This window comes from Coregonus clupeaformis, chromosome 26, assembly GCF_020615455.1.
Source record: "Coregonus clupeaformis isolate EN_2021a chromosome 26, ASM2061545v1, whole genome shotgun sequence".
Classification (NCBI taxonomy): domain Eukaryota; kingdom Metazoa; phylum Chordata; class Actinopteri; order Salmoniformes; family Salmonidae; genus Coregonus; species Coregonus clupeaformis.
Genome location: NC_059217.1, coordinates 24,893,410 through 24,919,962, shown reverse-complemented (window position 1 = coordinate 24,919,962; position 26,553 = coordinate 24,893,410). Strand labels below are relative to the sequence as shown.

Sequence of the window (26,553 nt, the reverse complement as noted above, 5' to 3'; positions counted from 1 at the left end):
GCCTCTTCGTGTGCTTTCGGAAGTAAGACACCTTCATTACAATACAACAGGCACAATATATAAAAAAAACTAGGTTTTTCTCCTTTGTAGCATATCTGTCTCTCCATCTTAACCGCTCTCTCATAATTTTCTTTACTGTGCTGTTCTCCAATTTATCAACTTCTGTCTGTGATGTTCAACTTCGTTCTTCACGATAAGAGAAAAGGCCCAATTTGGAATGTGATCATGTGGACTGCTCTGTTTCTCGGTCAGGGGGTCATCATCTGCCTCTACTCCCAGGAGTGGTATGTACAGCGATACTGCCCCCTTCAGGAGGTAATCACTGCACATATTGGAAAAGACTCAATTTAGTCTTGTATATTAACTTACTTTCCATTTGAGCAGAGGCTGTTATCTAGAGTAACTTAGAGGAGCAAGTAGGGTTAAGTGCTTTTTTTGCAGATTTTCACCAAATTGACTTTGGAATTTGAACTAGTGACCTTTCGGTTACTGGGGCAATGGTCTTAACCGCTAGGCTAGCTGGCGCCCTTTCTAGTTTCATCAAAGTTCTCATTCATTTTAGCTGGGTGAAATTACCATACTCTTTCATTTGAAATCCACTTTCAAGGCCAATATGGTAAATCGTGAAATGGCAGCTTTGCCTAAAGGTTTACCTCTTATCAGACATGCAGTAATATATTCTGCAAATAATCTAGTTAAAGTTTTTTTTTAATGTTCAGCTTCTGTATTTTGTGTCTAGGTCCCCAGGGTGTTTTCAATCATGTTGAGGGATTTAATAGATTATTCAACAAAATGTAGCTTTGTTTGCAATTTGATTACTGGTAGGACTACTGTGAATGTTACTATGAATGTTTTGTCAGATGTGCAGCTTTATGCACATCAGATTAATTTAATGCTAATTAAGAATATGTATTTATTCAAAAGCAATATTGAAAGTAATTCTATACAAATCAGTAATTAATTCCACACCTGAGCTTGAATTGGTGGAAACTGCTGTTGCAGCTGGATGCTCCAATGTTACCATTATCAATATAACTGATCAATTATACAGTTTAAGTCGGAAGTTTACATTTACATACACTTAGGTTGGAGTCATTCCGGAGACACTTGAAACCCCACCTCTTTAAGGAATACCTGGGATATGATAAAAGTAATCCTTCTACCCTCCCCCTACCCCCGCCCCCAAAAAAAGATATATATTTTTTTTTTCATTTTTTTTTATTTTATTTTTTTTTTTTTTTTGGGGGAATGGATCAGCTTAATATTGCAGATAGATTGTATCTTCTATCAATGTAATTGTCTGCATCACTTCCAATCCCCCATTTTTTTTTTTTTTTTTTTATATATATACTCCCCTTTATTACTTTTCAACCCCACTATCCTTTCCCTACTTGGAGTAAATTAGTGAACAACAATGCCCAGGTCTCCACTTCCGGTCTATACTTACTATCTACACCTTATGGACACAGTTAATTTTACAATAATTCTATTATATATATACATATATATATACATATACATACATACATATATATCATTATTATTATTATTATTATTATTTATTTATTTTTTGCTCCCTGAACTATTTCTACTCTCAACCTCTCCGATCGTTTTCATGATGTCCATCCGGTTTGCTTCTATATGCCATATCTTTCTAACTGTGCTCTTTCCCAAAAGCTCCCAACATACAGCCTATATACTTATTATGGACACAGTATGCTTTACATTATTAGCTATCTTTTTTATTATTTGTTGTTATTTGTTATTAGTCCCATCCTTCAGCTCTATTCAATACCTCCCATCTATCTCTTAACACCATCCATATCGGATTTCTATTTGCCATATATATTTCAACCGTACTGTGATGTTTTACAATAATTCTGAACCTTTCTATTCTCATTGCTTCTACAGATTGAGAGTTAAAAATAAACTGCTTTGCTAAAAGTATTATTATATTATTGATTGATTGACTATGACTTTTCAGATCACCCAGTAATGCTATCTGCAAGGTTAGTTCCAGGTAAATATTGCAATCCTTTAGCCATTCCTGGACCAGTGTCCAAAAACAAGCTACAAATGGACAGAACCAAAACAAATGGTCCAATGATTCCGTCTCTTCACAGCAAAATCTGCAGAGCTGGGAAGATTGTATCCCCCATATAAATAACATTCTATTGGTAGCAAGGATTTTATATAATAATTTAAATTGAAAGATTCTAATTTTTTGAATCCGGTGTCGTTTTGCGTGTCAGTTCATAAACACTATGCCATGGGATCGGTACATCAAAGATCTCTTCCCAACTATTTTGCAATCTATATGGGACGGCTGTCAATCCTTTGGTCCTTAAGTGAAACTGATATATTTTTTTATTTATCACAGTTTTCCTTAACCAATTATGTTCTTTAATGCAAGGCCGACAGACAAGTTCCTTACTTTCTCCCCCCTCCACTTTCCTCTTCCATTTTGCGGTAATGCTGCCATTATTTGGTTGTAATTTTGGGTAGAGCAGACATTTCCATATGTTTTTGTTAGCTGCATGTGCGTCATAACTCCACCAGTCCTACCGATGATATCATTTACAAAGATTATACCTTTTTTAAACATTCTGTCAAAAAATAAAGGTTTTTGTCAATTAGTATATTTGAATTTAACCACAATATTTGTTGCATTATTTGTTCTGTCGTTTCTGGAGGATTAAATTGAAATTGCAACCAACTTTCTATGGCTTGTTTTAGAAATAGTGACATTTGGGGAGATTATTTCCTTTTCAAATAACTGAAAGTGTGAGGTTGTAATCTGAATAAAGGGAAAAAAGGCCTTTCTTGAACATTGGGTGAGACAATCTTACTAATTTGCTTGAGAACCAGTTCGGATTTAAGTATAACTTTTGTAAGACTGAAGCTTTTAGTGATAGGTCTAATGCTTTAATATTTAATAATTTCTGTCCTCCGAATTCATATTCATTATATAAATATGCTCTTTTAATTTTGTCTGGCTTGCCGTTCCAAATAAAATTGAATATTTTTTTCTCATATAATTTAAAAAACTGTTCGCTAGGCGTAGGCAAGACCATAAGCAAATAGGTAAACTGTGATAATACTAATGAGTTAATCAGGGTGATTTTTCCACAAATTGACAGGTATTTTCCTTTCCATGGTAGTAAGATCTTATCTATTTTTGCTAATTTTCTATTAAAATTTATTGAAGTGAGATCATTTATTTCCTTTGGGATATGTATTCCGAGTATATCCACATCACCATCAGACCATTTTATTGGTAAACTACATGGTAAAGTAAAAATTGTATTTTTTAGTGATCCAATACGTAATATAGTACATTTGTCATAATTTGGTTGTAATCCAGAGAGGTTAGAAAATGTATCTAGATCCTCTATGAGGCTGTGGAGGGATTCTAGTTGTGGATTTAAAAAAAAAACATGAATCATCAGCGTACAATGCCACCTTTGTTTTTAAGGTCTTTATTTCTAATCCTCTGATATTATTATTAGATCTGATTTTAATCGCTAACATCTCGATGGCCACAATAAATAGATATGCCGATAGTGGACAACCTTGTTTCACTCCTCTTGACAGTTTAAAACTTTCTGAGAAATAGCCATTATTTACTATTTTACACCTAGGGTTACTATACATGATTTTGACCCATTTTATAAGAGATTCTCCAAAATTGAAATGCTCCAGGCATTTATATATAAACCCCAGTCGAACTTTATCAAATGCCTTTTCGAAGTCTGCTATGAATAGCAGGCCTGGTTTCCCATATTTTCCATAGTGTTCTAATGTTTCCAATACTTGCCTTATATTATCTCCAATGTATCTTCCATGTAAAAAACCTGTCTGATTAGAATGAATAATATCCGGCAATACCTTTTTAATTCTATGCGCTATACATTTTGCTAGGATTTTTGCATCACAACACTGAAGTGTAAGGGGCCTCCAATTTTGTAAATGGACTGGATCTTTATATTTTCCACTTGTATCCTGTTTCAGTAATAATGAGATCAGTCCTTCTTCTTGAGTGTCAGATAATCTACCATTTACATAGGAGTGGTTAAAACATGCTAATAACGGTCCTCTTAGTATATCAAAAAAGGTTTGGTATACCTCGACTGGTATGCCATCCAACCCCTGGAGTTTTCCCCAGACTTAAAGTCTTTAATTGCATCCAGAAGTTCCTCCTCTGTAATTTCACCTTCACATGAGTCTTTCTGTGTGGCTGTTAATTTGACATTATCAATAGAAAAAAAATCTCTACAATTAGCTTCAGTTAGAGGAGATGGAGGCGACTGAAAAGAAAACATATGCTTAAAGTACTTTGTTTCTTCCTTCAAAATGTCATTTGGTGAATCATGGGTGACTCCGTCAATTGTAACCAGTTTCATTAAGTTCTTTTTGGTAGCATTCCTATGTTGAAGATTAAAAAAGAATTTTGTGCATTTTTCCCCATATTCCATCCAGTTTGCTTTATTTTTATAATATGTTACACTTGATCTTTCTTGAATAAATTTCTCCATTTCTTTTTGTTTTTCCTCTAATTTATTCTGAGCCTCTATGTTACAGTTTTTATTGCCATCTATCTGTTCTGTTAGACTTTCTATTTCCTTTCTTAGTATAAACTCTTTTGACCTAAATTGCTTTTGTTTTCGAGATGAGTACTGAATTGCATGGCCTCTAAAGGCACATTTAAAGGTGTCCCATACAATAAGGGGATTCGCTGTACCTATGTTATGTTGGAAAAAGTCAGTTATAAATTCCTTTGTTCTAATTATAAATAAATTATCATCCAATAGGCTTTGATTAAATTTCCAATATCCTCGCCCACGTGGAAATTCAGTAAGAGTAATATATATGCCTATTACATGATGGTCTGACCGCATTCTGTCCCCTATCAACACTTTTTTTACTTTTGGTGCCAACGAGAATGAGATAAGAAAGAAGTCAAGACGACTAGCTTGATTCAGTCTCCGCCATGTATATCTCACTAGATCAGTATATTTAAGCCTCCATATATCTACTAGTTCTAATGTATCCATGACATTCACAATTTCCTTAAGAGCATGTGGGTGATTGTTTGTGGTGTGATTTCCTTTACGGTCCATTGAGCTATTTAAAACAGTATTATAATCCCCCACCATAATAATATTGTCTTGAGTTGCTTGCAGGCTTGATAATTTATTATATATATTGTCAAAGAATTGTGGATCATCATTATTTGGTCCATAAAGGTTAATGAGCCATATCTGTTTATGGTCCAATAACATATTTAAAATAATCCATCTACCTTGTGTATCTATTTGTACAATTTGCACATTTGGATCGAAATTACTATTAATTAATATCATCACCCCTTTTGAATTTCTTTGCCCATGGGAGAAGTATATTTCCCCCATTCTTTTTTCCACGCTACTTCATCTCGAATTGTTGAATGAGTTTCCTGTATACAATAGATATTATATTCCTTCTCTTTGAGCCATGTAAATATTGTTCTTCTTTTGTTATTATCAGCTAAGCCATTACAATTATAACTGGCTATACTTATTTCACCATACACCATAATGAGATACAAGTTTCAAGTCTATTTATCATTATATATGTTTGTAAATTTACCAATAAAAAATAGCGTAATGATTGAGTGTCCATATAGCTGTACCGTGATATTTGCATTGCTACGGAGTAGCCCTTCAATTGTTCTCCACTAATTCCCCCGCTAAAGCCCCCTTCCCATCCCAAGTTGAGCCGTCATCGCCGTGATCAGCATCCCACCCACGTCCCTCCGTATCCCTAAGGCCCCGAGAGGCCAGGACCCATCCATCGAAAACAGCACATAGTGCCACCCACAAAACAAAAGCAGGTCAACCGCCAAAAGCATTTCCAATGCTTTCACCTCTATATATATATATCTATTTATTTATTTTTTAATTATGCATATCCTATTTTTCATCATTATCAATTAATATGCGTAATAATGTCGGCAGTTCACGCGTTAGGATTCTAACATATAACCCGGATTGCCATTGTATTACATTTAATTCCTTGACAAGTAATCATTATCCCAGCAAATAATTCCCGCGGTCCATCCCATACCCTCCCCCAACATCCCCACCCCCCCACAACAGACGTCAGACAAGCACACACGCACATACTCACATACTCCAACACACTCAACCCCTCCCTCCACAGTCCACCATAAAAACAGATACTCAACAGCTGTTATATCCCAGAGCCCAACTCGAGAAATAACTTGATCTACGAGTGCAGATACAGTTAAAGCTGACTGAGAAAGCATGCAGATTGAGTAGAAATTGATAACAATGTGAGATTTGATTAATCTACTTAATCTATGTCCAGTCCTAGGTGATGGAGATCAGATCACCCTCTTCACCTGAGACACAAACACTCTGATCCCCTGTTTTAACCATTTTCCCAAGCATCTCCATGCGATCAGACCTTTGATTATTTTGTGCCACCTGGGCTACAATGATAAACCCCCTCTCTGATTGTCCGAGTGTGACCCCCTCCCCATGGGTTACTGCAGCCAGTGTTGCCAGCACTGCCATATATTTATATATATTGTAAAGTGGTTGTCCCACTGGCTATCATAAGGTGAATGCACCAATTTGTAAGCCGCTCTGGATAAGAGCGTCTGCTAAATGACGAAAATGTAAAATGTAAATAAAACTCTTTTTTCAACCACTCCACAAATTTCTTGTAAACAAACTATAGTTTTGGCAAGTCGGTTAGGACATCTACTTTGTGCATGACACAAGTAATTTTTCCAACAATTGTTTACAGACAGATTATTTCACTTATAATTCACTGCATCACAATTCCAGTGGGTCAGAACTTTACATACACTAAGTTGACTGTGCCTTTAAACAGCTTGGAAAATTCCAGAAAATGATGTCATAGCTTTAGAAGCTTCTGATAGGCTAATTGACATCATTTGAGTCAATTGGAGGTGTACCTGTGGATGTATTTCAAGGCCTACCTTCAAACTCAGTGCCTCTTTGCTTGACATCATGGGAAAATCAAAAGAAATCAGCCAAGACCTCAGAAAAACATTTGTAGACCTCCACAAGTCTGGTTCATCCTTGGGAGCAATTTCCAAACGCCTGAAGGTACCACGTTCATCTGTACAAACAACAGTATGCAAGTATAAACACCATGGGACCACGCAGCCGTCATACCGCTCAGGAAGGAAACGCGTTCTGTCTCCTAGAAATGAACGTACTTTGGTGCGAAAAGTGCAAATCAATCCCAGAACAACAGCAAAGGACCTTGTGAAGCTGCTGGAGGAAAACAGGTACAAAGTATCTATATCCACAGTAAAACTAGTCCTATATTGACATAACCTGAAAGGCCGCTCAGCAAGGAAGAAGCCACTGCTCCAAAACCGCCATTAAAAAGCCAGACTACGGTTTGCAACTGCACATGCGGACAAAGATCGTACTTTTTGGAGAAATGTCCTCTGGTCTGATGAAACAAAAATAGAACTGTTTGGCCATAATGACCATCGTTATGTTTGGAGGAAAAAGGGGAAGTCTTGCAAGCCGAAGAACACCATCCCAACCGTGAAGCACGGGGGTGGCGGCAGCATCATGCTGTGGGGGTGCTTTGCTGCAGGAGGGACTGGTGCACTTCACAAAATAGGTGGCATCATGAGGAAGGAAAATTATGTGGATATATTGAAGCAACATCTCAAGACCAGTCAGGAAGTTAAAGCTTGTTCGCAAATGGGTCTTCCAAATGGACAACGACCCCAAGCATACTTCCAAAGTTGTGGAAAAATGGCTTAAGGACAACAAAGTCAAGGTATTGGAGTGGCCATCACAAAGCCCTGACCTCAATCCTATAGAAAATGTGTGAGCAGAACTGAAAAAGTGTGTGCGAGCAAGGAAGCCTACAAACCTGACTCAGTTACACCAGCTCTGTCAGGAGGAATGGGCCAAAATTCACCCAACTTATTGTGGGAAGCTTGTGGAAGGCTACCTGAAACGTTTGACCCAAGTTAAACAATTTAAAGGCAATGCTACCAAATACTAATTGAGTGTATGTAAACTTCTGACCCACTAGGAATGTGATGAAAGAAATAAATGCTGAAATAAATAATTCTCTCTACTATTATTCTGACATTTCACATTCTTAAAATAAAATGGTGATCCTAACTGACCTAAAACAGGGAAGTTTTACAAGGATTAAATGTCAGGAATTGTGAAATTGTTTAAATGTATTTGGCTAAGGTGTATGTAAACTTCCGACTTCAACTTTATATGTATTCACTTGATTAGTGCCAAAATATATGTAGCTTTGGCAGGTTCCGATTGTGAGTTACTGTTCCGAATAGCTAACAGTACTGCTATGTTTGTACAGTGCATTCGGAAAGTATTCAGACACCTTGACTTTTTCCAAATGTTGTTACATTACAGCCTTATTCTAAAATTGATTAAATAAAACAATTGTCAATCTACACACAATACCCCATAATGACAAAGCGAAAACTGGTTTTTATAAATTTTTGCAATTTTTTTTTTTTTTTTTAAACAGATACCTTATAGTATTCAGACCCTTTGCTATGAGACTCGAAATTGAGCTCAGGTGCATCCTGTTTCCATTGATCATCCTTGAGATATTTCTACAACTTGATTGGAGTCCACCTGTGGTAAATTCAGTTGATTGGACATGTCTATATAAGGTCCCACAGTTGACAGTGCATGTCTAAGCAAATACCATGCCATGAGGTCGAAGGAATTGTCCGTAGAGCTATGAGCAGGGGCGGTGTGTTCATTAGGGCGATATGGGCGACGCACTGCCAAACGGGAAAAGGAAGGGATTTTTTTTCTAATCAATTATATCACGGCAACAGTAGTTATCAGTGTTCTAATCTAGACGTCTGATCTGCCACTAAATGTCCAATCAGGCTAAAGTCGTGCTTCAAATGGCCCCGCCCCTTTTGGGGCGATTTCAGTCAGGTTGAAAATCGCCCAGGAGTCTCTCATAGACTCATGTAATTTTTTATTTTTTTTCAAATATCTGAGCTTTCAATACAATCTCTATGGGTTCCGGGAGGGCTTGCACTTACGCGCTTTCGTCATACGTAACATAAGTAACCATGAACATAACTAAGAAAAGAGCAGGTAGCAGCGTCAATCAATTCACGTACTACTGTCAAGATGGCTAGCTTTGCGAGGCAAAGATGAAACTGAGGGCTCCACCAACCCTGGTATTTTTCTTGGACTTGTCAACTTTGTGGCACAATTAGATGAGGTGTTTGATGACCATCTTAAAAATGCTAAAGTTTAAGGGCACATCAAAGACCATTCAAAACGAGCTACTGGAGTGTATGCTAGCGGTCATGAGGCAACGTATTGTGGAGGAGGTGAAGTCGGCGAACTTCGTAGCTATCCAAGCTGACGAGACCACGGACGTTTCTACACAGACACAGCTGGTGCTTGTGCTGAGGAACATAGATAGCAACCACAAAGTGCAGGAGCGCTTTTTTGAGTTCCTTCCCATCTCGGAATCAACCTCAGTCTCAATCGCCAGTGTGCTTTTGGAGAGACTGAACGGTCTTTTTGCCGACGACGAGAAAGTCAAACTCATTGCGCAAGCTTACGATGGAGCCAGTGTGATGAGGGGAGAGAAGGCTGGTGTGCAGCAAAAGGTGCATGAGCATTTCAAGAATGCCCATTACGTGCATTGCTATGCGCATCAGCTGAATTTGATCATGCAGCAAGCTAGAACAGTTTCAGTACAAGTAATGTAGCCTCTCTCTCTCTTTGTCCCTCCCTGTCTGTCTCTTTAACACACACACGCCCAAATCAGTTCACAGTTGATGTTGTTTAAAATAGTTATTTTTCATTTTTTTAAAAGTAAAAAAAAAAAAAAAGAATCTGTTCATGTTCATTTTTACAAATCTATACAATTGGCCAGAATATGGTTGTTCATATTTACAAATCTATACAATTGGCCAGAATATGGTTGTTCATTTTTACAAAGCCATACAGATAGCTGTGTTTACCTTTTCTATAAATTATTTTCAAATTCTGTTTTCAGGCAAAATGTCTATCACTGTTCATTTTCACAAATCTATACAAGAGGGCAGAATATGGAAGTCTTTAAAAATTTATTATTACCAATAACTTGCATCAATGTTTTCAGTAGCCTCTATCAAAAGCTCCTGCTTGCTTGTTGTGAATTAGGCTCAGGTGCACATATTTCCAATTCAACCATGAGGCCTTTTTGAAGCAAGTAATGTGTATATCAGTATTGACTTATATGCTGCCCCTGTCTTCATGTTGTTGCTGGACATATCTTTTTAAAAATGTGTGTAGGTCACCTAAATCATCAGAAAAATTGCCCCCCCTGAGAATTTTTTCAGGAGCCGCCACTGGCTACGAGTCAGGATTGTGTCGAGGCACAGATCTGGGGAAGGTTACCAGAACATTTCTGCAGCATTGAAGGTCCCCAAGAAGACAGTGGCCTCCATCATTCTTAAATGGAAGAAGTTTGGAAACGCCAAGACTCTTCCTAGAGCTGGCCGCCCGTCCAAACTGAGCAATCGGGGGAGAAGGGCCTTGGTCAGGGAGGTGACCAAGAACCCAATGGTCACTCTGACAGAGCTCCAGAGTTCCTCTGTGGAGAAGGGACAACATTCCAGAAGGACAACCATCTCTGCAGCACTTCACCAATCAGGCCTTTATGGTAGAGTGGCCAGACGGTCAGTAAAAGGCACATGACAGCCCGCTTGGAGTTGCCAAAAGGCACCTAAAGGACTCTCAGACCAAGAGAAACAAGATTTTCTGGTCTGATGTTTTCTGGTCTGATGAAACCAAGATTCCAACAGGACAACAACCCTAAGCACACAGCCAAGACAACGTAGGAATGACCCAGCCAGAGCCCAGCCTTGAACCCGATTGAACATCTCTGGAGAGACCTGAAAATAGCTGTGCAGTGATGCTCCCCATCCAACCTGACAGAGCTTGAGAGGATCTGCAGAGAAGAATCGGAGAAACTCCCCAAATACAGGTGTGCCAAGCTTGTAGCGTCATACCCAAGAAGACTCGAGGCTGTAATCGCTGCCAAAGGTGCTTCAACAAAGTACTGAGCAAAGGGTCTGAATACTTATGTAAATGTAGGTCGGGGTGCCTTGTAAGGATCCGACGGCGAGCGAGTAAACTGCCTCTTCCATCAATCCTATTAGCCAATGTTCAATCATTTGAAAATAAATTAGATTACCTAAGATTACGGTTATCCTACCAACGTGACATTAAAAACTGTAATATATTATGTTTCACCGAGTCGTGGCTGAACGACGACATGGACAACATACAGCTGACGGGATATACGCTACATCGGCAGGATAGAACGGCTGACTCCAGTAAGACAAGGGGTGGCGATCTGTGTATATTTGTAAACAACAGCTGGTGCACAAAATCAAATACTAAGGAAGTCTCAAAGTTTTGCTCGCCTGTGGTAGAGTATCTTATGATAAGCTGTAGACCACACATTTACCAAGAGAGTTTTCATCTATATTTTTCATAGCTGTCTATTTACCACCACAAACCAATGCTGGCATTAAGATTGCACTCAATGAGCTGTATAAGGCCATAAGTCAACAGGAAAACGCTCATCCAGAGGCAGCGCTCCTAGTGGCCGGGGACTTTAATGCAGGGAAACTTAAATCCATTCTACCTAATTTCTACCAACATGTTAAATGTGCAACCAGAGGGAAAAAAACTCTAGACCACCTTTACTCCACACACAGAGATGCATACAAAGCTCTCCCTCGCCCTCCATTTGGCAAATCTGACCATAACTCTATCCTCCTGATTCCTGCTTATAAGCAAAAACTAAAGCAGGAAGAACCAGTGACTCGGTTAACAAAAAGTGGTCAGATGACGCAGATACTAAGCTACAGGACTGTTTTGCTAGCACAGACTGGAACATGTTCCGGGATTCTTCAGATAGCATTGAGGAGTACACCACATCAGTCACTGGCTTCATCAATAAGTGCATCGATGACGTCGTCCCCACAGTGACCGTACGTACATACCCCAACCAGAAGCCATGGATTACAGGCAACATCTGCACTGTGCTAAAGGGTAGAGCTGCCGCTTTCAAGGATCGGGACTCTAACCCGGACGCTTATAAGAAATCCCGCTATGCCCTCCGACGAACCATCAAACAGGCAAAGAGTCAATACAGGACTAAGATCGAATTGTACTACACCGGCTCTGACGCTCGTCGGATGTGGCAGGGCTTGAAAACTATTACAGACTACAAAGGGAAGCACAGCCGCGAGCTGCCCAGTGACACAAGCTAAACCACTTCTATGCTCGCTTCGAGGCAAGCAACACTGAAGCATGCATGAGAGCACCAGCTGTTCCGGATGACTATGTGATCACGCTCTCCGTAGCCGATATGAGTAAGACTTTTAAGCAGGTCAACATTCACAAGGCCGCAGGGCCAGACGGATTACCAGGACATGTACTCCGAGCATGTGCTGACCAACTGGCAAGTGTCTTCACTGACATTTTCAACATGTCCCTGACTGAGTCTGTAATACCAACATGTTTCAAGCAGACCACCATAGTCCCCGTGCCCAAGGACACTAAGATAACCTGCCTAAATGACTACCGACCCCGTAGCACTGACGTCTGTAGCCATGAAGTGCTTTGAAAGGCTGGTCATGGCTCACATCAACACCATTATCCCAGAAACCCTAGACCCACTCCAATTTGCATACCGCCGCAACAGATCCACAGATGATGCAATCTATATTGCACTCCACACTGCCCTTTCCCACCTGGACATTTACATTACATTTACGTCATTTAGCAGACGCTCTTATCCAGAGCGACTTACAGTTAGTGAATACATATATATATATTTTTTTTATACTGGCCCCCCGTGGGAATCGAACCCACAACCCTGGCGTTGCAAACGCCATGCTCTATCAACTGAGCTACATCCCTGCCGGCCATTCCCTCCCCTACCCTGGACGACGCTGGGCCAATTGTGCGCCGCCCATGAGTCTCCCGGTCGCGGCCGGCTGCGACAGAGCCTGGATTCGAACCAGGATCTCTAGTGGCACAGTTAGCACTGCGATGCAGTGCCTTAGACCACTGCGCCACTCAGGAGACATAAGAGGACAAGAGGAACACCTATGTGAGAATGCTATTCATTGACTACAGCTCTGCGTTCAACACCATAGTACCCTCAAAGCTCATCACTAAGCGAAGGATCCTGGGACTAAACACCTCCCTCTGCAACTGGATCCTGGACTTCCTGACGGGCCGCCCCCAGGTAAGGGTAGGTAACAACACATCTGCCACGCTGATCCTCAACACGGGGGCCCCTCAGGGGTGCGTGCTCAGTCTCCTCCTGTACTCCCTATTCACCCATGACTGCATGGCCAGGCACGACTCCAACCATCATTAAGTTTGCCGACGACACAACAGTGGTAGGCCTGATCACCGACAACGACGAGACAGCCTATAGGGAGGAGGTCAGAGACCTGGCCGTGTGGTGCCAGGATAACAACCTCTCTCTCAACATGACCAAGACAAAGGAGATGATTGTGGACTACAGGAAAAAAAAGAGGACTGAGCACGCCCCCATTCTCATCGATGGGGCTGTAGTGGAACAGGTTGAGAGCTTCAAGTTCCTTGGTGTCCACATCACCAACAAACTATCATGGTCCAAACACACCAAGACAGTCGTGAAGAGGGCACGACAAACCCTATTCCCCCTCAGGAGACTAAAAAGATTTGGCATGGGTCTTCAGATCCTCCAAAAGTTATACAGCTGCACCATCGAGAGCATCCTGACTGGTTGCATCACCGCCTGGTATGGTAACTGCTCGGCCTCCGACCACAAGGCACTACAGAGGGTTGTGAGTACAGCCCAGTACATCACTGGGGCCAAGCTTCCTGCCATCCAGGACCTCTATACCAGGCGGTGTCAGAGAAAGGCCCTCAAAATTGTCAAAGACTCCAGCCACCCTAGTCATAGACTATTCTCTCTGCTACCGCACGGCAAGCGGTACCGGAGCGCCAAGTCTAGGTCCAAAAGGCTTCTCAACAGCTTCTACCCCCAAGCCATAAGACTCCTGAACAGCAAATAATGGCTACCCAGACTATTCAACACTTTTTTGTTGTTGTTGTTTTATTTTACTTTTTTATAAAAAAAAAAATGCATTGTTGGTTAAGGGCTGTAAGTAAACATTTCACGGTAATGTCTACACTTGCGCATGTGGCAAATAAAATTTGATTTAATTTATTTCCGTTTTTTATTTTCAATACATTTGCTAACATTTCTAAAAAAACAGTTTTTGCTTTGTCATTATGGGGTATTGTGTGTAGATTGATGAGGGGAAAAAACAATTTAATCAAATTTAGAATAAGGCTGTAACGTAACAAACTGTGGAAAAAGTCAGGGGTCTGAATACTTTCCGAATGGACTGTACAAACCTGTAAATGCTTTATTTGCCTTTGTCAGAAATTACATAATTACACTAACTCTTGCCATTCATTGTGTAACTAATCGTATATTAGGGATTGCATGTCAGCTCCAATGAGGTATTGCATATCTGATGGTTTATTTTTTTCTAAATGTCAATTTTGTGATTAACTATATACAGTGCATTCTGAAAGTATTCAGACCCCTTGACTTTTTCCACATTTTGTTACGTTACAGCCTTATTCTAAAATGGATTCAATTGTTTTTTTCCCCTCATCAATCTACACACAATACCCCATAATGACAAAGTAAAAATAGGATTTTAGAAATTTTAGCAAATGTATAAAAAATAAAAAACTGAAATATCATATTTGCATAAGTATTCAGACACTTTACTCAGTTCTTTGTTGAATCACCTTTGGCAGTGATTACAGCCTCAAGTCTTCATGGGTATGACGCTACAAGCTTGGCACACCTGTATTCTGGGAGTTTCTCCCATTCTTCTCTGCAGAGCCTCTCAAGCTCGGTCAGGTTGGATGGGGAGCGTCGCTGCACAGCTATTTTCAGGTCTCTCCAGAGTTGTTCGATATGTGTTCAAGTTACGGCTCTGGCTTGGCCACTCAAGGACATTCAGAGACTTGTCCCGAAGCCACTCCTGAGTTGTCTTGGCTGTGTGTTTAGGATCATTGTCCTGTTGGAAGGTGAACCTTCTCCCCAGTCTGAGGTCCTGAGCGCTCTGGAGCAAGTTTTCATCAAGGATCTCTCTGTACTTTGTGTCGAATCATCTTTCCCTCGATCCTGACTAGTCTCCTAGTCTCTGCCGCTGAAAAACATCCCCACAGCATGATGCTGCCACCACCATGCTTCACCGTAGGGATGGTATTGGCCAGGTGATGAGCGGTGCCTGGTTTCCTCCAAAAAAGGAAGTAAGGTAGCTTAGTGGGTAAGATTTGTCATTATGGGTATTGTGTGTAGATTGATGAGGGAAAAACAACTATTTAATCAATTTTAGAATAAGGCTGTAACGTAACAAAATGTGGAAAAAGTTAAGGGGTTTGAATACTTTTCCGAATGCACTGTATATTTTTCTCTCGGTCAGTTAAGATTTTTTGGATTTAAATGTATAATCTGAACCAGCAGATGGCGCTGTAATATAATATTTCATAATTACCACACCGACAATCCATTGTCAATTGATAATCCCAAATGATCCATAACTTTCCATTTTACTCAGTAGATAAGTAATTATCTAAACGGAACCGCTTACAATTGTGTGTTATCTGAGGAAAATGTAAAGTGATATATATCCTCTCGAGAGATTTTATTGCAAGACTACTTCAGCCTGCCTGTATTTCAATTGGGATACATTTCTGTGCTGTTTACTACAAATTACTATTTGTGGTCCTATTTCAGTGTTTTGAGACAACAGCTCACTTGCAACCTCTGAGCTTCTCGTGATGTCTTCTGATCATTTAGAACATTTATTTTTGTTTTACTACAGAGTGATACTTTTGTGCAGATATCTATATTTTGAACAGAGATTGACATTACTCTATTTTTCTTGAGTTCAATTTATGGAGTTATGTTGTTTAAAACATTTATGTTAAAATGGGTGTTGTATGAGATATGCTCGATGTTATTATCATTACAGTGCATTAGGTATTGTTTGTCAGGTGGTGTCCGCTTGAAAACTAAGCTATGAATCTTTGAGAAAGTGTCTATTGTTGGTCTTTGTGTTACCAAATTCTGGGTTAGAATTGTGACTGCTGTATTTTTTACTTCAAAAGCACAGTTTTGGTTTCTGATGTAGGACAACCTTCCATATAGAATATTGTACATTTCACAATGTTAAGACAATTAAAATTGGAATGGATTTTGTCAAATGCTTCTTGTCACTAAGTTTATTGTTAATTTAACATGTATTCAGTTCATTCACAGTTGTGATCAATGTCCATGAAATCACAAGAGTGTACAGAAAATACTGTGCAGGCATGAAGCATAAACTGTGTCATGTCAGGGGTGATGACATAAACACAGTATGGATATTATCTGTCACTGCCAAAAGAAAACAGCCATAGGCTATGTCTTTTTAAAGTGTTTTTTTATGGGATAAATGGCTAAAACACAAATAACAGTAGATCAATGTTATGACAATATTTCAATACTTTATGTTAAAGGTTGAACAATATACATTTCGTTTTTCCAGAGGTCTTATTTCAAACATCGCTGCTCTGGCACCCCAATGGTGGAACAAGCTCCCCCACGACGCCAGGACAGCGGAGTCACTGACCCCCTTCCGGAGACACTTGAAACCCCTACCTCTTTAAGGAATACCTGGAATAGTATAATAGTAATCCTTCTACCCCCCTTTACTACCACTGTCTTTTGTCTAAACTAACACCTGACTTATTTCACCTGCTAGCACTGACTTGTTTAAAGAAATGTACTTATTGTGATCGAGATGTAGTTGTCCCTGATTGCATTGACTTTGCTCACAGCTGCTTGTTTGAAGAAGTGTACTTACTGTGATGAAGATGTGGTTGTCCCACTTGTTATCCTAAGTTGAATGCGCCAATTTGTAAGTCGCTCTGGATAAGAGCGTCTGCTAAATGACTTAAATGTCAAATGAACAACGCAATCATGGTAGTAGTTGGTCCAGGGAATCTCATTCTCCAATAGGGTAGAGCAGGGTTCTTCAATTCCGGTCCTGGAGGGCGGAAACACTTCTGTTTTTTATTTCTACCTGGTAGTTAATTGCACTCACCTGGTGTCCCAGGTCTGAATTAGCCCCTGATTAGAAGGAGAGGATGAAAAACAGAGGTGTTTCGGCCCTCCAGGACCGGAATTGAAGAACCCTGGGGTAGAGGGTCAATGATGTATATAATCATTGGTTGGTCCTCGGGCTGTCCGTCTAGTGGCTCTGAGGTCCTTGTAACGTTGGGGACGGTAAAGAATCAATGTGATCTGGTGAGTGTGGTGAAATCCTCTTGCTAAATAGTAAACTCTATTCTGCGGTAAAGATGGCGGCGGCAGAAGGGGCGCGCAGTGGTCGGAGCACGGCGAAACGACCCTGAAGGGTTCATATTTCGTAGAAACTCGGACGTGGGGGACTGAACATTCCTGCCACGAGATCCCACGGACCGTTGGCAGAGAGTTTTCAGTGACTTTTGCTTTATTGTTTGAGGCAAGGTGGGTGGATTTCACACCGATACTAGCTATCGAGCTAACAGCTAACGTTAGCGAGATAGCAAGCTAGCTAGCTAGGAGTCGGTTGGAGAAAAGGGTGTTGAGGAAGACTATTCGGAACAGGCCGCTCCATAGTTGGGTGATGTGAATCAGGAGTGTGTAGGGTTGGCTAGCTTCGTCCCGAACATCTTTACACTGAACTGCGGGGATGGGACAACAGGTAGGCCGCGTCGGTGAGGGGGCTTCGACAGGACTCCAACCGCCACCACCGCAACAACACCCGGGCAAGGGGAACAGGGGAAGCACAGGGAGGAGACCCCGGGAAGTCAGCAGTACCGGAACGCCACCAGGCAGGGTTGCTGCCGTCAACGTGCCGGACCCAGCAATTAATATATTCACCCAGCATTCAGGTAGGAAAATACGCATTATTATAACATTGTTTATTTTATCAACTGGTATGTCAAATAATGACGTTAGCTAGTTAAGTTAGTCAAACTGATTTATTTAGCTGACGTTTGCTAGCTACGTGCTAGCTAGTTAGCTACGTGTTAGCTAGTTAGTTTACTGCTAGTCAACTGTGTGCCCGACAACGGCGTTTCAGGACTGCACAGCTGCAAGCAGCAAAAAGGACCGTTCACTTCTATGGCGACCTAGACTCCGAGATGCTTGTTAAACGATTATCTCTGCCACCCGGGATGCAGTGGCAATTCCACTCCATTAACTCACTATGGCAGCCACAACAGTACCACATTTAAGCCTGGAGTGGTTTGCACGTATTGTATTTTACAACATAGTCTACTCAGCTGAAAATTGTTGTGCAAAGTAACTATTTGAATTATGTTTGTGTAAGACATATTCCTTGAGGATACTCTCTTTCATAGATGTTGTAACTAAGGTACTAAAATCCTCAGTGGTGAACCTTGCGATGTAGTAGTAGTGCCCCAGTGGCACACTCACATTGGTGGTCTCTGAGGGTCAAACTGGATATAGGCCTATATACATACACTCATTATGCTGCTATCTAGGCCTGCTATGTGTCAATGACACTCAGGATGTAGTCAAGGCTATCAGTAAGGATCTTCTATGGAGAAACTATTATTACAATTAGTCAGCAAAGTCCTGCTCCGAGCAACTGTAGAAGTATTTGCTGTTGTGTTTATGTTATCAGGTTCTGTAAGACCATTTAGGGATGCATTATGTTACAGAAGTTGAGGGGAATGTTATTATTCTGTGTCTGACGAATATACTTTATATCCATCCACGATTGCAACAACTATCCAGTCTCTACTGCTTCCATTGAGCTTTGCCTTACCCAAGGGAAGGTCAGTCAGTCTTGCATGGAATCAGATGTGATGGGAATGGCGAGAGTGTAAGGCTCGTCCAGTAGTTGTTTTTGCAGCTCTCTGCACAGGGGCAAAGCGAGACCTGTCACATCTCCACAATTAACCTCTTCAGCTGGAAACGCAAACCTGCAAAGTGCACACTGTCTGTACTTTCAAATGTCCAAGTGTCCTTTTTATAACTGGTGCATAGCCAAGTGTTACCTTGTAAACCCTCACAATATAATGGAAGTATGAAAGCATTTGTCTGTGCAACTCTCTCCTTGACCGAGCAGGAGCAATTCTAATGTAAGGCTATATGATGCAGTTCTATCCTGGCAGTGCCACTGTTGGGTAAAAGCAATGTGTTGTGAAACCATTGGGCCATGTGAGTAAAGTCAGCAGTATGTCTACAGTGTATGTCGAACATGGTTTTGTCTATTCATAGGATTTGACCCCTTCACATCTGGCTGAGTTATGTCACCATGGCTGATTCTAAGGAAGTTATTATTTTGCAACAAAGCCCATTTCCTCCTTTTCTTTACAGTCAGCAAGATGATTTGGCGGTTCTTCCTGGGTAATTCCACAGTGATGCTTAGACTCCAGATTTTTCACTTTAAAATGTAAGACAAACATAAACCGTCTTTCTGTGCTGTCATTATGTTAGCAATCTTTGCATCTCCACTGTTCTTCAAGTAAATGTTTTTTGTAAAATTTTCTGTGGAAATGAAGTAGTCCTTGTGCATAGAGTTGTACAGTTTGTTTAACTTTGCATTCATTGCCCTCCTCCTTTTAGCCGTTTTGTGGTTGTTAGTGTTGAATAGTTAATCCTTTGTATGGTTTGTCAGTTGTAAAAGGCCTAGGCCAATTTTTTCCCCAAATGAAAGTACAATGACATCATGATCATATTGCATTTGATACCGTGGCTATTTGAGATGGATGCCTCAGTCTGTGACCCTTTTGAGGTGTGTGTGTGTAGTACGTGTGTAAATGTATTTTTGCCTGAAGGAAGTGATTCACTGTGGGGACGCACACAAGTTCTTCTGAATCAATGGCCTCTGCATCGCCCTGTCCCCCACAGGCAAGTTCACTCAGCTCGTCCCTGTTGGCCACAATTTCATTTAGGCATTTCTTTATTATTTATTCATTGTGTCCGGCTCTTACAATAAGTTTATCTTTGCAGCGTTATGAAAACCAAAGCCTACTTGGCAATTTGGAGCTGAAGGTAATGGTATCTTTCTGATACGCAATATGGAATCCCAAGAAGGCTTGCATTCCCCCCAACCACATGATGACTTTAGAGTGCTCACCCAGCATAATGCTGATCAAGTGATCTTTTATGGCGCTTGTGTGGAACTATGGCCTCTTATTTGGCTTTGCCTTGGGCTCTCTCTTGTTTGCAGAATTCACAGAAGTGAAGATTTGGCTATCAAGCCCATAAACAGTTCAGCAGGTTGAGAGCAGGTTTCATATACTTGATTAGGAAATAGGCCACATTTACAGTGCATTCGGAAAGTATTCAGACCCCTTGACTTTTTCCACATTTTGTTACATTACAGCCTTATTCTAAAATTGATTAAATAAATGTTTGTTATCGATCTACACACAATACCCCATAATGACAACGTGAAAACAGGTTTATAGAAATTGTTGCATTAAAATAACATTTAATTTTTTTCGTAAGTATTCAGACCCTTTGCTATGAGTCTTGAAATTGAGCTCAGGTGCATCCTGTTTCCATTGATCATACTTGAGATGTTTCTACAACTTGATTGGAGTACACCTGTGGTAAATTTAAATTGATTGGACATGATTTGGAAAGGCACACACCTGTCTATATAAGGTCCCACAGTTGACAGTGTATGTCAGTGCAAAAACTAAGCCATGAGATCGAAGGAATTGTCCGTAGAGCTCCAAGACAGGATGTGTGTCGAGTCACAGATCTGGGGAAGGGTACCAAGAACACAGTGGCCTCCATCATTCTTAAATGGAAGAAGTCTGGAACCACCAAGACTCTTCCTAGAGCTGGCTGCCCGGCCAAACTGAGCAATCGGGGGAGAAGGGCCTTGGTCAGGGAGGTGACCAAGAACCCGATGGTCACTCTGACAAAGCTCCAGAGTTCCTCTGTGGAGATGGTTGTCCTTCTGGAAGGTTCTCCCATCTCTGCAGCACCACCAATCAGGCCTTTATGGTAGTGGCTAGATGGAAGCCATTCCTCAGTAAAAGGCACATGACAGCCCGCTTGGAGTTTGCCAAAGGCTCCTAAAGGACTCTCGGACCATGAGAAACAAGATTCTCTGGTCTGAGGAAACCAAGATTGAACTCTTTGGCCTAAATACCAAGCGTCACATCTGGAGGAAACCTGTCACCATCCCTACGGTGAAGCATGGTGGTGGCAGCATCAAGCTGTGGGGATGTTTTTCAGCGGCAGGGACTGGGAGACGAGTCAGGATCGAGGGAAAGATGAACGAAGCAAAGTACAGAGAGATCCTTGATGAAAACCTGCTCCAGAGCACTCAGGACCTCAGACTAGGGCGACGGTTCACCTTCCAACAGGACAGCGACCCTAAGCACACAGCCAAGACAACGCAGGAGTGGCTTCGGGACAAGTCTCTGAATGTCCTTGAGTGGGCCAGCCAGAGCCCGGACTTGAACACCGATCGAACGTCTCTGGAGAGACCTGAAAATAGCTGTGCAGCGATGCTCCCCATCCAACCTGACAGAGCTTGAGGATCTGCAGAGAAGAATGGGAGAAACTCCCCGAATACAGGTGTGCCAAGCTTGTAGCGTAATACCCAAGAAGACTCGAGGCTGTAATCGCTGCCAAAGGTGCTTCAACAAAGTACTGAGCAAAGGGTCTGAATACTTATGTAAATGTCATATTTCTGTTTTTTATATATATATATTTTTTTATACGTTTGCAAAAATTCCTTAACCTGTTTTTGCTTTGTCATTATGGGGAATTGTGTGTAGATTGAGGGGGGGAATAAAAAATAAATAAAAAATCAATTTTAAAGAATAAGGCTGTAACGTAACACAATGTGGAAAAAGTCAAGGGGTCTAAATACTTTCCGAATGCACTGTATTTAACAACATCTCTGCTCTACGTGTTCTTTCTCCGCTTGCCTTCATAAAATGGAATGAATTGCAGGACAAAGGAGATCTGCACATGATCCCTGATACATTTAAGATGATTTGCATTAGGGATAAAATTGGATTATATAAATCCACTTTTCTATATCTGCAAAGGCCTCAACAACCAAAATAAATCACACAGTACTGAAAATAGAGTTTTGGAGGCGGCTGTGAGATTTTAACTAATTTAAACCTGATGTGTTGCAGTAATAATGTCCCTTGGTGTCTTATCTGGGTGACTGGGTCCTCTGCCCTACCCAGCATGTGTCACCCAGAGTTGCATCCTTCAGCCACTAGAAGGAGCTCAGTCTCATACTTTTCATCCCTATAAATGCAGGGCAGTTGTGTTCATTTGCATGTTTACCAGGGTGTGTATGCTTCTGCATTTCATAAAGCACAATGATTATGACAGTGGACTGTATATATTCTGGGATGGTTGCTTCATGAATTATTCATCCTTCCCCTCTCTCCATGTGCCTGACTGGTGAAAGCATGAGGCTGGAGACTACAGGCAGCATTTTAATCTTGGTTCTTTTTGACTGCATTAACCGTGCCCTGGCCCTCTCCTTCCCAGTGGAACTCATTCTGCTCTCATTAAACACAGGATTCATCAAAGGAAAGGAAATGATTTGAGTCGACTCATTGGTGTTGCAGATGCTGACGAAACCTCCCATGTGCGCTCTGAAACTCACACACCTACCGGTATATCATGTTACTGAGTTTGTTTACACTACAGAATGGCAAATTATTTACTGTCTCTTCACTCTCTTGTGAAACTTAGATCATATAGGTTCAGATATAACAATGCTGTACAGGGTGGGAAATTAACGTTTTGGTCCACCAGCCACTGTGACAGGTAGATACAAAAATATACCAAAATATTTTTCGCCATTGTTACACCAGTATTCACAAATAACTGATGAGCATGCCTTGTAATATTTCTAAAACAAAAAAGTATTACTAGTAAGAAGTAATTTAGTATATTGCTCAATGCTTTCATTTTTGTCACCCAAGTATTTTACCCATGTTAAAATAAATAATTTCGATACAAAAGTAAAACTGAAACAGTTTTCCAACTTGGACGTTAAGAATCAACAAAGTGCCTGCCCTGCCACAAAATGCTGAGTGATACGACTTTATTATTATTAGTTCAGGACTCTAACGCTTCATTTTTTTTTACAAGGAGTACATAAGTTATTTAGGAGCACAATTAAATTAGTTGAGTCTTACAGTAAATGAATAAAAGGTTTTTGGACTGTTCCATGCTCAATCAAGCACAATTTACCCCTAGATATTTGAGTCATTAGATGAGACAAAAATGTTCAGCTGCCCCTTTAAGCGGTGGGCCATTACTGTGGTAACAGCACTCCTTGTCTGTCAGAGATGATCATCTCTGTCTGCGCTACCAGCAGACAGTTGCAGTAAACTCAAACTAATATTGAAAAACAACCTAGCGTGTGAACAAAACTATAACACTTTAGTAGCCTTTCAGGTCAATTTGACCAACTTCTACATTTTGGGCTTTGGATAGTTTTTTAGTTTGGGGCTGGGGGTGCTACGCCACTGCTTATAACTATAAGTTAAGTATAACTAAAAATACATGTAATGTGTCAAATTATATCCAGCTCAGGGCTACAGCTTTGCATTTGGTTTGCTAAGTGGATAGATGTCAAGATTCTTGCTTACAGCAGAGGCATTAAATCCCATCCTGGATCAAGATCCCTGTAGCCTAAATTAGTTTTGTGTGTAAAAAAAAAAAAGAACCGTTTTGACGGTATGAAAATCTGGATACCGCCCAACCTTAACGCCAATGCCAAAATCTACCCGCATTTGGTGGGTGGGGAGTGTTTTTTAATTTCCACCCTGATGCTGTATGAACATTATGATGGTACTGTTGGTTTTCCATGTGGGGGGACTGGTCTATTGGACTGCTGTAGAGGTCTGATTTGAAATGCAAAACCTGTTTAGTGTTGATTGGGTTCCAGGACTTGGCCTGGGTTGTGGCTGACTGCTCTCAGTGCTTATCCAGAGATCCAGGCACATGGCTTGGACCGTTCAACCTCAGCGGGACTGAGTCTGTCCACCATCACCCTCATCCGAGACTGTTCTCTCTGTGCCTTAAGCTCAGCTCAAATACCTCATCTTCATTCTATCTCTACTCATCTTCCTTTCTCGTTCTCTCTCTTTGTCATCTTAGTGGAGTTGAAATTGAGCACTGCTTTTGCCCGGGATAATCCTCTGTCCTCCCTCTTCTTCCCCTCCGGTTTAATCACACACCAGAGTCTGCATTAATCTGGCACTTCATGTGTCGCTGCCAGGGTCGTCTCTATGCTCTCTTGTGTTGAGCAGCAGGGGTGAGACCAAGGAGCTCAGACACAGAAAGGGCCCATTTCTCTCTCAATGGACTGGGATCGTTTGCCCCATTTCAAAGAGAATGTTGTGAGTCACAGAGTGGCTAACCCAGGTGCTATCAAAAGCCTTTTTGATACTGTGCCTTGTGCAGGGCAGATTGGGCGGCCAAGCCCTGCATATGGAAGCAATGGGAATGTAATCTCAGCGAGCTCCGTGTACTATCACAGGAACATGAGACCCACTGAAGTCCGTGTAATCCTCTTCAGCCGGGCCTGAATCCTCATGGTCATTCCAGCAGTCGCTCAGTTAAAGGCTGTCTGTCCTCTCTGCTACAGTTGCAGTTTTAGGATTCATTCTAGTTAGTGTAGCGTAGCCTAACTGTGGAAAAATATAACATATCTAATGGAAGACCAGCTGCTGCTGTACACTGCCTTACAATTTCCATAATATCATGCGGTCTATTGAAATGAGATGTTATATTCTCTGCCCCAGGTACCGCTTGTTCCTGTCAGGCTAATCTGTCTGGACTGTGATTTTGCTTTGTAACTAATGTAATCATCTCTAGGCTTGTATCTCTACACCACACAGAAGGCTCTCTCTGGTCTCTCCACACAGTGCCATGGTGAAAACCTCACCACAACTTTCAACCTCATTAAGACTAGAAATCTCAGATTCAACACATTATTACTTGGAGATAAAACTCTGTATCTTATATCTCAACACACAGACATGTTTTTGCAAATAAGTGTAGACAATGAAGTATGCCCAGCTGTTGTCTGGGAAGCTCTTAAAGCAGATATGAGCAATTGTATCATGTCTTACTCTTCACATAAGGAAAAAGAAGACCCATGAAGAATTAGAAATACTAGAACAGAAAATCCACTCCTTAGAAAGAAAACAACATAGTTTAGATAGCATTTATTTCTAACACCCTTCAACAGTTGAACACTGAAGCTTGAATTTAACCCAATAAACACCCTATCTGCAGCGATTGCTGCCATGAAATCCAAGCAGCAATATATTGATCAAGGTGAAAGTGCAGGGAAAATGCTTGCTTGGCAAATTAAGAAAGAGGAAGAGGAACTAACCATCCATAGCATTCAAACCCCAGATGGTAGCATGACAATGGAGCCTTATGGAATCAACTCAGTCTTTGATACAGTTTGTGATAACATGTTTTAATCTGAAAACAAAAGGTCAAAGGAGGATATAGACAATTTCCTTAAATTGCCAAACTCCCGAAGTATCCCTTTAAAGCCATTTTACCAATTATAAGTGAATCAAGAGAAAATGAATATGGATGGAAATATTGTTGGAGGCCATCAGTCTACAAAATGGGAAATCTCCTTTTAATTATGTATTCCCAGTGGAATTTTTTGTCCCAAATTACTAAAGCCTATGTTACTTATGCTCACAACAGCTCTAGAGCAAAATGAACTTCCCCAGTAACTATGTTTGGCTAAAATCACCTTACTTAAAAAGAAAGATAAGGATCCGTTGTCATGGAGATCCTTATATCCAGTATCACTCTTGAATATGGATTGATACTGAAAGAAGCTCCTACGCCAAAGAAGTTGATTGCCAAGTTATATCAAGGGTTGATTGAAACTCTACCTGATGGTTCAGAACCTAATAAGGAAAAAATGGGAAACAGATCTAAAGGAAGAAATTGAGGAGAACCATTGGTCACAGATATGTGAAAATGTTCATACCTGCTCCTACAACGTAAGACATAAACTACTGTAATTTAAGATAATTCATAGGACTTAATACACTCCTGCCAGAATGAATGTAATGTACAGTCGTGGTCAAAAGTTTTGAGAATGACACATTAATTTTCATATACTCCAGAATGTTATGAAGAGTGATCAGAGGAATTGCAATTAATTGCAAAGTCCCTCTTTGCCATGAAAATGAACTTAACCCCCAAAAAACATTTCCACTGCATTTCAGCCCTGCCACAAAAGGACCAGCTGACATCATGTCAGTGATTCTGTCGTTAACACAGGTGAGAGTGTTGACGAGGACAAGGCTGGAGATCACTCTGTCATGCTGATTGAGTTAGAATAACAGACTGGAC

General features: G+C 40.8%; 1 protein-coding gene across 1 annotated transcript in view; it reads left to right on the top strand.

Annotated features, from left to right (window-relative positions):
• The first annotated feature begins 17,294 nt into the window (after nt 1-17,294).
• The window catches only part of LOC121540239 (tyrosine-protein kinase ABL2), a 39,023-nt gene continuing 29,764 nt past the window's right edge, over nt 17,295-26,553 (top strand). Inside the window, exon 1 of the mRNA XM_041848951.2 lies at nt 17,295-18,077. Coding sequence (XP_041704885.1) covers nt 17,876-18,077 — 202 coding nt within the window. The 5' untranslated portion in view covers nt 17,295-17,875. The remainder of the gene's footprint in view (nt 18,078-26,553) is intronic.